Here is a 12,022-nt window from a genome sequence, read left to right on the forward strand (position 1 = left end):
GATATGACCAGCTCATGCCTGCGGCCGTTCCCCCCTCTCACGTTGACAGGGGCTACTGATGGAACTGCAAACATAGAAATACTGTAATGCATTATATTATTAGTTTAAAGTTTCTATTAGCTAAAATCTCTATGCATAAATGTGAGTGGTGCATTGCTTGCTAATTACAACTAATGATTAATTAATGCTTGGCTGTCAAAACAGAGGAGGAAATTTCACTCTATAGGTGAACAACTATGAATTACTGAGTCGAGAAACAGTATAGCAATATACTGAAACAGTATAGCAGTTTTTTTTTTTTTTTGTATCACTTATTTACTCATTTACTCATGTAAACAAACAGATAATTACAAAGGCACTGTTTTGTGGGATAATAAATTAGACAACAAAGGCATGTTGGGAAAAAAATTCTACCTAACTTCTATAGTTTAAATTTTCATGCAGTTCTTTGCACATTAATTTAGATTTACATAATATTTATTTATTTGGCAGACATTTTTATCTAAAGTGATTGCATAACAAGGTATACTTTTTATCAGTTATCTTGCTGTATTGGTGTTACTAGCGGCATGTTCTACTATTTAAGCTACAGGAAGGCTATGTTATGACCTCAAAACTATTTTCTTATAGTTGATGACTTGTAAACTAATACATACTGATGTTTTTATCACATAATCAGATCCATATGTATGGCTTTTCTGATATGTAAACTTGCTCTGTAGCTCACCTGGTATTGCATTGCACTTGTTATATGGAACACTTGAGTAAGAGTCCAGTGAAACACAAGTCACAATAAAAAAATTATAAAAATAAAAAGGCTTGTTAACACTGCCAAGTAGAGTTCAGTGTAGATGGTACTTTTCTTTATGGCACTAATCACCAGACATTTAATTTCTGAACTGACGCAATACTGTGTACATCCAGTGTAATAAAATGTTCCCAGGTTCACATTGATCTGTTTTGGTTAAAACTGAACAAACTTTTAGCATCACTCACTGGATATTTACGTTTGAAAGTGTAGTGAGACTTGCAACAGGCAATGCAATATTTTGCAGTAATTTCACCACATTCAAATTTTTTTCCAATGAAACTGGGTTGAAATGAGATATTATTGATTTTTTTTTCAGACAACAAAAGTTCAAAGTTTGGGTCAGAACCAGACTTAGGTCACTATTCATAAAAAAATAAAATAAAAAAATCTTCCCATTCGTTGTAACTAGCCGATCTTACTCATTCTGCACATTTGAATAAATGGCGTTTTGGCATCAGTTATGTCAAACGTGGTATGACACGTTGAGATGCAAACATTAGGATCTTTTTTTTTTTTACCTAAACAGATGATAGAATAGATCATTCTCATCAGGGGTGGGCGATCTGACAATTTTATATCATAATCAGTCTTGAAGACTTCAACAGCCTACTTTTCAAGTGAATCGTAGAGAACGTGATCTTTTATGTCTTCGTAATAATGTGAAAAATACAGCAATAACTACATACAGTACTAGATGACTGACTGTCCAGATTATATCGCACATCTCTATTATGAGCTAGCAGTAGAAATGTGATGAATCAAATCTTAGTTTCAGTTTTTATTTTAGTAAAATGGTCATTGTACCACATACCGTTCATTTCATTTAAAGCGGTGTGCTTCAACCACTACTTAAAAAAAGCCTAACAATGCCCAAATTGGTCATATCATGTAATGTGTAATGTGTCATAAAAGCTAGTCTACAAAGTACAGTAGGTATAGAAATTTATTTTGTTTTATCCAGATGTATTTACTATATCATTAAGATATAACACCAACATGTAAAAAAATGTCTCTACTTACTTTGCATATCTAAACTTCGCAATATTTGCCAAATTGTATTGTGCTTTTAGTTGTTTTATCAATTTCAAAGCTCAACAGCTGCAGAATTATTACTGTATGGAAAAGTACTCAGTGAAGATTCTTTAAAATTTTTAGTTTTGGTCTCCACGGCTAAAAATAACAAATGAATGGTGGCATATGATGACAGACTGCAACAGTTCAGTCGGTTTAAATAATGATTAAAAAGAAGCTGTCATCATATTCTTATTTTGGGGCATTTTCTTGCTGCGCAATCAGGCAGGCCTGCTGAATGTTTTTGAACCAAAGCGTGTTGAAGCGAGGGTTTTGTTCTCTGTAAATAGAGAATTCTGCAGCCTCTTTGCCTGAGGGCACAAGTGCCTTCTGCTTCAGCTCAAACACCAAAACTTGTTTAAATTCATGTAAGCGGCTTATTTTCCACTTCTCCTCCAATTAAAATAGAACCAGGGTCACCCTGGATGTTCAGATGGGTGACAGCAGTCGTAAAAATGTGTCACAACATGCAGCTACACAATCCCCCGAGTGGAGGATAAATGAGGCTTGAGAGAAGACTGTTTGTTTATTTAGATTTCTATTCTATTGGAGGACATTTAGCTCAGTGACATTCATGGGTGAATGAACCAATGACAGATACCTGCTTCCTTAGTGCGGACCGCTCTGGAGGGGGTGCTCGGGTCGCCTGTGCCTATGCCGTTCGTGGCCACCACCCGAAACTCATACTCCACCCAGGGGTTGAGCTCCACTGCCACGGCAGACTCCATGTTTCCTGTAACCGGCTCTGGATCTAAGGGGGATATAGAGCACAGCGGAGAGGTACCAAAACAAGTGAGGAATCAATACAGCTTAAAACACTAGCATAGATTTAAGATTTGACATCTACTAAGAATGTCTAAAGTAAAATGATATAGTATGCTCGAGCTAAACACACACACACACACACACACACACACACACACACACACACACACATATATATATATATATATATATATATATATATATATATATATATATATATATATATATATATATATATAACCTGCGTAATGTTTTATTGTTAAGTTGTAGTAAAATCATCAAAAAATCAATTCAGTAAATGTACAAGACTGTGTTTGCCCGGAGGACTGGCTCCTCATTCTACACACCTCATTTCAGTCCAGGCACACATTTGGCAGAGGACCAAACCTCTGGGCTAACTTCTGTCTACAGTTAAGGGCTGTACATAACCTGTGGGACCACATCCCTGCTCCAGGCGTGAGACTGTGAGATGATAAACTCCCAGATGCTCCCCACAAAATTCCCCCCCCCTCCGGCTTTCCCTGCTTTATCTCACTTTTTCTCTTCTTTAGCCTCTCTCTACTTACATACTTCATTTTTTCCTTTTTTTCTGTCCCTATTTGACCACACATGCCTCGATTTCCTTTGCATTGCTTTGCAGTTTTAAATGTTCAGTTTTAGTGTACTTTATCGGCATATCAAAAACTATATTCTTATTGCCACTGGCTCTTGTGCTTTTAAAATAATGCTTTTTAAAATTTTGAACAAAATTGAGAATCCAAACAGGTGCAACCTAAAAAAAATTCGGACGTAAGTGCCCTGCGAAGTGGACATCACAGGACATTCTACCATAATTCCAGTTCGAAGCGAACGTATATGTTCCATTTAAAATGCATTGAAGTGTGCGAGATGTGGATTTACATTTACATTTACAGAGGTATAGGATGACACACTTGTCCGTGTGTGGAGACTTTTCTGCAGCATATATCCGTTAATGAATGTTCTGAAGTCAGGTCAACTTTAACAGGTTTGCTCTGCTCAGGAAGTATGTAGCAATGAACACTGTGTAGGGACAATGACAATGGGAATACAGTTCATGCACGGAGCTCACTAATCAGGTGTGTTAATGAGAGACATGAAAAATATGAAGAGCTTGGGGGTGTGAGGACTGCAATTGAGAACTGCTTGCGTAATGGTTTTTATACTTGTTACATGTGCATGTATGTGTGTTGATTTATTTAATTAATTATTTTTATTATTATTATTGCAGATTCCTTACAGCTGCGAACCATTATGTTGCTTTAAAGATGCCATGTTGCCACATTCTAGCGGTAGAACTTGAGCAGCCGTCCTGACATGGAGCTGTGCTCTTTGTTGTGTTTTCCTTTTATTTTCCTTAACTATTTTTCCAACACTTTGTTCATATTATGTTATCTTAATACATTCCCCTAACTGACCAAGTCTTTGTGTCATCCCTCTCTTACGTTATGGCAGCGTCTGTAACAATACTGTACAAACTGTATTTTCTATCGCCCTACACCAACCCTACACGTAAAGTCTTTTGTTTTATTGTGACACATGAAGTCTCCTCATAAACTATATACATTCCAGTACACACACACACACACACACACACACATATAACAAATCTATCTATCTATCCATCCATCCATCCATCCATCCATCTATCTATCTTGTCTGTCTGTCTGTCGGTTTTAAACATATACTAAAAAGTACATTTAAAAAGTAAACAGTGTTTTAATCTTTTTGTCATGCTTTAAAGAGTTTCTGCAGTAAAAATGTATCATATTTTAAAGAAAATACAACTAACTTTGAAATTACATATTTGGATGTGCTCGTGATGTATGCTAAAAAGTCCTACTTAAGAGGGTAAAAAAAAAAAAAAAAAACATACTAAAGTTTAATTGTCTAAAAAACGTTTAGTTTACAATAAAGTACACTCTTTTAAAGTAAATTATTTAGTATGCTAGTATAGACATGCTGTCTGAAATCTACACCACACTGAGTTACTGTGTAGTTGCAAAAGTCAAACTAAAGTTTGTTACATCCCCAGCGGTCCTTGTTGCTCATGTCACCTCAAATCTCTTATTGGAAATGAATGACTTTGAACGCTTTGCCAGGATGAATGCCCCTTTAGGCCTACTCTATTCCTACAAGAGAAATGCAGAGTAAAGACATAAAGTGGTAGCAGTGGCTAAGTTTACATGCAACCAAATAATTGTAATCGGATTGAAGGTGATGGTTTATTCCTTTTCTAATATGATTGACAGTGCATGTAAACTCTCAATCAGATTTAACCCTAAAACTGAAACGACTATTGCAATAACGTAATGAAGTATGACCCAAGGAAACAAACGACTCTTCCTTTTGAATAAAGTGTTGTATAAATGTGTGTCCTGTCATTATAAAACTCTCCTTTCACTGCCAACTGTGAAGTGGAGTGGGACAACCTCCCACTAGTCCTGTTTTTTTGGATACTCATCCACAGGGAGGGGCATATTTACTACGTTATAAATATTAGCAATATATATATATATATATATATATATATATATATATATATATATATATATATATATATATATATATATATATATATAATCCATAAATTATAAATATTAATTCTGCATGTAATGTAGCCTGTAGCCAGTGTTTAAACACTCTATAATAACACTTTTCTTCTCTGCCTCCTTGTCCTAATCTGACTAGGTTCAGTACTTAAAGCATTGTGTACACACTAATTATTCTTTATCTCTCTTACTGTCATCCGTGTGGAATGTTCAGACTGAAAAGTACATTTCATCCGTATAAGGTTGACATCATTGCATAAAACTTTGCTATTATCCAAAGCAGACTGCTAATGTTTGAACAGATGACACAAAAAGCAGTCGTCTTTGGATAATAGTAGATAATTACAAGTGGTATAACAGTCAAGGTACCCAAAATAAAGTTATTTACTGTTTTTGCTCTGTATTTGTTTGTCTGACAAATTACTAAAACTGAGAGCTAGATAATTGGGTGAATTTCAAAAATCTTGAATTTGATCAAATATTTTGCATAATGATAATATTTGTTATGGAAAATATATTTAGATTTTGGGATGAACTATGACTTGTGAGATTCACACAATTCCAGATGATGTTCAAGTTAACCTACTAACGACCTTCAAATTAATTTGCCTTACAATTTCAGCCAGTGACATTTAAAAAAGCACAACAGACATTTAATAGAGGCCCACTGGGCTCTTGTCACACATCCTCACAAACAGATGGGAGGAAAAGTCAACTCCCAGCGCTCGAGTCTGCATTCAGAGACACTGTTTACAACATGCTGAAAGCCAAAGGTTTGAAGTGAGATCTCATGAAACAAGAAATATAAGAATATATTTCAGTATTTGAGGAAGATTTAAACTTGCATACGTAATCTGATAAATTAGTTAAAACTTGGTCCAAAACTAAATTTAAAAGGAATCATACACATTATAATACATATGTTTTGAAAGAAGTTTCATATGCTTTTGAACTCTTATGCTCAAAGCTGCATGAATTAAAGAAAAATTATAGTAAAACAGAAATTTGATTATTGTGATAATTGCTCAAGTATTTATACTGATATATTTATATTGAGTAGAACTCAGAACTAGCTGAGTAGAACTGTATAATAGCTGCTATATGACATATACAATACAGCAGTGATCTATTAGAGCATGAATATGATTTGAATTGCTCACATAACCCGCATCACTTAAACATGCGTGCACACACACACACACACACACACACACACACAGACATTAATTCATCATTGTGTATAGTAGTGATTACCGGTTTTCACTGTTTGCCAGCCCAAAGAGACAGGGCTTCTTGCCTGTACATTATAAGTGGTGATTGGACTGTGGTTGTCAACGCCATGGCTCCATGACAACGTCGCAGTGGTATCCGTGATCTCCTCTACAATCACCACTCCAGGAGGTCCAGGCGGGCCTGGAAACAAATGCCATCACGGAGTCAAACTAAACTGAAGGAAACATTTAACAGACCTTCACACATTTCCCCACTAATGTTTAGTTCTTCCAGTGTTTAATAACAATTCTGGGTGTTCTGTCCCCTGATTGAGTGGACCATGTTTCTGAACACTCAGTAGGCATTTGCCCCTTATTAATGTTTTGGAACTAAGGTGGGTCAATCATTGTACGCTACCGGTCAAAAGTTTAGAATGATACATTTTTTTAATTATGTTTTTGAAATTATTCTTATATGCTCACCAAGTCTGCATGTACTTGGTTAAAATACAGCAAAAACTGTAATACTGTGAAATAGTATTACAATTCAAAAGAACTGTTGTCTATTTGACTATATCCTAAAATGTAATTTATTCCTGTGATGCAAAGCTGAATTTTCAGCATCATTACTCCAGCCTTCAGAGTCACGCGATTCTTTAGAAATCATTCTAATATGCTGATTTGGTGTTTATTAGTACTCGGTTATTAAGAATGATTCTGATCATTATCAATGTTTTAAACATTTTTTACCTCAGGATTTATTAATGAATACAATTTTTAAAGAACACAACTTATTTGAAATAAAAATGCTTTAATATTACAAATATATTTACTGTCACTTAACTGTGACTTTATTGAAAGAAAGAAAGAAAGAAAGAAAGAAAGAAAGAAAGAAAGAACGAAAGAAAGAACGAAAAAAAGAAAGAAAGAACGAAAGAAAGAAAGAAAAAAAGAAAAAAGGAAAGGTTTTTTTTTTTATTTAAAGCTGCATTAGGTAACTTTTGTAAAAATATATTTTATACATATTTGTTAAACCTGTCATTGTGTCCTGACAGTAGAATATGAGACAGATAATCTGAGAAAAATTCAAGCTCCTCTGGCTCCTCCCAGTGTCCTATTGCCATTTGCAGTTACGGACCGCTCCCGTTAAGAAACAACCAATCAGAGCTGCGGTCCGTAACTTTGTTTGTGTTCAAAATGTAGAAAAATGTATATAATAAGCGAAGTACACCATGAATCCATTTTCCAAACCATGTTTTTAGCTTGTCCTGAATCACTAGGGTGCACCTATAATAAGTGTTCATATTTGGACTATTTTAGATTGCTTTGGGGGTAGATCTCTAGATCTAGTTCAGACTCATATGAAACTCGTTCACTGAAGGGCGTATTCATTCACTACATTGAACAAATCACATACTCTGTCACATCTCATACTCGAAGGCTATCGGCTTGAGGTTGAGTAATTCTTTGACAGGATGAAATGGTTCAGTTACCCGGTTCACCCAGCTGCGTATGCGCTACTAATAGCGCCGCACTGCTGTGGAGGGAGGAACTTCACTGAACGAGAAATATGAGTCAGTGGATTACGTGAACGAGAACGATTCGTTCACCTAAAAGATTCGTTCAAAAAGAATGATTCGTTCACGAACGACACATCACTAGATTCTTCATAGACATAAACAGAGAGAAGTAGTTCCGGCTACGATGTTCTTCCGCAAGACACAAGCAGTTCTGTTTATTAACCGCTAGAGCGTCAAAAGTTACCGACTGAAGCTTTAATTCAATTTTATTGATTTATGTATTGTTTATGGTAATGTTTCACTAAAACATAAATCAGTACAGTTTTTCTTTCTTTTTGTAAGATTAATAATAATAAGAAATGTTTCTTGAGCAGCAAATCATCATATTAGATATTCTCACTATGAACTAACTATTAAATATGACATTTGCCTTCATAAACACCTCATTTGCTGCTTATTAGTAGTTAGTAAAGTTGTTATTATGTTTAGGCATGGGGTAGAATTAAGGGGAACTAAAATATGTCCATGCATTAATATTCATTAATTAAGGCATAAATATGTGCTTTTTAAGGTAAGTACTAATAAACAGCCACCATGCTAGTACTATGCATGCTAATATGCAACTAGAAGAATTAGTCCCTAAACTAGTGTCTTAACATAAATTTGTAAGGATAATGTGACACTGATGACAATACAGTTTTGACATCACAAGAATTTTTATAAAAAAATATATTGAAACCGTTGTTTTTAATGATAGCTCAAATATACGCAGGCTTAGTGAGCATACAAGTCTTCTCTCAAAAACATAACATTTTTAATTATTTCAACCTTTTGACCACTAGTCTAAAAAATTTTTTATTTTAGTGTAATCAACGAGATGACGAGAAACACAGTGTATGTGTATGCATGTGAAATTCAAATCCCACTCAGTCTTTACAAAGATTTCCTTAACCGCGGAATGATTTTGGATGACAGATCTCTCGGCAAGGATTTCACACTCTTTAAAGAATATGCTCTCTTTCCTCTTTATGTCTTTTATGTGTAGTCTGGCAGCCCTCTTAGGCATGGTTGAATGGTGAAACGTTATTCAGTCTTAAACAGTGTATATATATATATATATATATATATATATATATATATATATATATATATATATATATATCTCTGCCTTTAAAACTAAATGCAATCACTGTGTGCAACTGGGTGAAGAGGAAACAGTTGTAACAGAGAGGCTGACATCTGCTTCGGCCAATGAAAGTCAACATTCTGCGTGGTTTGAAAAGAGACGTGTTAAAGGTTGGACTGAAAGGTGCCTTTGCATTTGAGGATATTAATATGCATGGTGTGTCACCATGGCAGCAGCAGCAGGGGTTTCTGTTTTATGTCTGGATGGAGACCACAAAAGGGTTTTCTTGTATTAGAGAGAAAGCAGTGCACATGTGGATGCACTCTGGCCAACATCATGAACACATGTGGCTTAAGATCCACTAGGGCAGACAAAACATTTCTTTGTAGGCCAACAGTGTTTGAGGCATTGATAAGCTAATGACTCTGCTTGTTCACAAGAGAACTGTACAACACATCATGCAGCTGTGGGGAGACAAGGAAGTGAGGTTTTGTACAGGAATAACATCCAGTTGATATCGATGAGACTATTTTTAATTAACAAGCTGTTAATTAAATAAGAAGCAGCAATATCTTGTAGGAAGAAATTACTTGTGATTCTAAAGTGCAGAAACTCTTCATAAAACATGAACGACATTCACAATTAGTTAACAGCCATAATACAATGCGGCTCCAAGAAAACAGTATGTTTAGTGTGAAATAATGCAGGGCAGGATATGATTTTCTTCATGATGATGAATTTGGATAGTGAAAGCAGGCCATGATTTGATTGGTTAATATTAGCATGCAGCAGGAAATAAAAGGCTTTTTATAGAGCAGTGGTTCTCAACCTTCCTGTTTCAAATGCCCTCTGATATATTTGCTGTAATTATGATAGTGCTGCTAGTTTTCAAACAGTTTTAATTAACAGAAACTGTGATTGTATCTATTAAATGAATGAGATAATATTTATTTTCTATAATATAATATATTATAATATTCTATAATATTCAACATTTGGATTCTCATGTTTATAAAAATAATTATCAAGAGGAAAACTGCATTTTATATAATTTTAACTGAAAGTAAATTAGGTCCATTTAAATTTCTTTTCAGTTTTAGCATCCTTTTAAAATGATATTTTGCATACTAATTTAGTGGGTGCAATCAATTTAATAAATTAATAAATTATGTATGTCCACCTCCAATACAAGATCACATGGGTGGGTCAAATACATCTATGTCATCTATATCTGTATCTATCCACACACAAACACACACACACACACACACACACAAAATTCCATATTTAAAAATATGTGAAATATCTTATTCAAGTCACTACTAAACAAAACTGTAACCAAACTGTTTAAAGTTATGTGTAATATTTACACAACCTTGCTCATGTCATCAGAAAAGAAAATGTTTCAGAATGCTGAGAGTTATTTTTTTTTTTAGAAAACAAACACCTGTTTCTTTCAATAATGCAGAGTAATTTAATCATGCCTTATAAAACCTGGGAAATGTATTCAGAAAGTCAACATGTTCAATTTTGATTTTGTGTTATTTGTAAATATGCTGTAATCACATTTTTTTTTTTTTTTTTTTTTTTTATCCAAAAGTGTGTTTTTGGCGTACTCACCTCTAACTAGCAGCTCAGCTTCTGCAAGCACATTGTCTGCACTGGTCTGAGCACGACAGCCATATTTCCCAGCATGCTTCAGGAGGATGCTCCTGATCATCAGATCTGCTGTGGAGGACTGCTAAATAAAGGGGGGAAAAAGAAAGCACAAAGGAAAACTTTGTGAAGTAAAAAGATAAATAGAGCTCTGTGCAGTGCTTGACACCTGAGCAATGGGCTGCTGCTTACAGCCTCTATTGGCTTGTGTGGATTAAGAGATTCCTGTTTGTTTTAAGAGCATGTGCACCATTATTATCCTCAATCTGGTCTTCTCTGGAAATGAGAAACGCCCTGGGCGAGACTGCAAATAATTCCAGGGTCTACAGGCAGCTCTTTAGTACAGAGGCTTACAGCTAATTTACAGCAAAATTACAGCACATGAATCAGGCAGCTGGGTGCTGCACAACTGCTTAACAAATATGTGCAGACTTTGAGGAATATTCCACTTACTTAGACTAACTATAAAATTACTATTTTCAGACCCACTTTATATTAAGTGGCCTTAACTACTATGTACTTACATTTTAATTAATAATTTAGTACAATGTACTTATTGTGTACATACATGTTTTTAGATTGTACTTATATTTAAAAAAACCGACATGTAATTACATCTGTATTTAATTTCTGTAATTACATTTATAATTACACTGTTGACCCATACTTTACACCTTAACCCACCCTTAAACTTACCCATACCTCCAACCCTCTCCCTAACCTTACCCCATCCCACCTAAATAGCAGCAAAAGTGTTTTACAATACAATATGAACACAATAAGTACATTGTACTTATTTCTTATGTAAGTACATAGTAGTTAAGGCCACCTAATATAAAGTGGGACCCTATTTTCAGATAGACTATTTTCATTAAACATAATTTCCCTAATTTACATTGTCAGTCACTATTTTCCTTTTATTTTTTTTTAGAAAAGTTTAAAATAAATAAATAACTCTATTCTTTTACAATCTGGAGTTATTTAAAATAATAATAAAAAATACACATTAGTCTAAAAGTCTGTAAAAATATGTGGTCCAACTTTATACTGTCCCTAATACCTGTGTACTGTCATAGTATCTAGATGTGTACATAGTATGTAACCAGAGTGTAAGTACACATTGATGCATCGTATCTACAGCTCTGATGTTTGTGTAACTACACATATAACAACCCACTGAATGGTGTGTGCAAGTACGAGTGTGTAACAAAACATTAGTAAAAACACTTTTTTTGTAATGAAAGTACAAATGTGTAAGAGGACTAACAGCACTTTTCCAATATTGGAATTAC

At 34.6% G+C, this 12,022-nt stretch overlaps 1 protein-coding gene across 1 annotated transcript in view; it reads right to left on the minus strand.

Moving 5' to 3' along the window:
- Positions 1-5: 5 nt before the first annotated feature.
- Positions 6-12,022, minus strand: part of LOC127934470 (contactin-5-like) — a gene marked incomplete at its 3' end in the record, with an annotated part of 155,110 nt that continues 143,093 nt past the window's right edge. Inside the window, exons 15-18 of the mRNA XM_052531884.1 lie at positions 10,695-10,812; positions 6,472-6,630; positions 2,484-2,633; positions 6-64 (exon numbers count right to left, since the gene is read on the minus strand). Coding sequence (XP_052387844.1) covers positions 6-64; positions 2,484-2,633; positions 6,472-6,630; positions 10,695-10,812 — 486 coding nt within the window. The remainder of the gene's footprint in view (positions 65-2,483; positions 2,634-6,471; positions 6,631-10,694; positions 10,813-12,022) is intronic.

This window comes from Carassius gibelio, chromosome A18, assembly GCF_023724105.1.
Source record: "Carassius gibelio isolate Cgi1373 ecotype wild population from Czech Republic chromosome A18, carGib1.2-hapl.c, whole genome shotgun sequence".
In the NCBI taxonomy this organism is placed as follows: Eukaryota; Metazoa; Chordata; class Actinopteri; order Cypriniformes; family Cyprinidae; genus Carassius; species Carassius gibelio.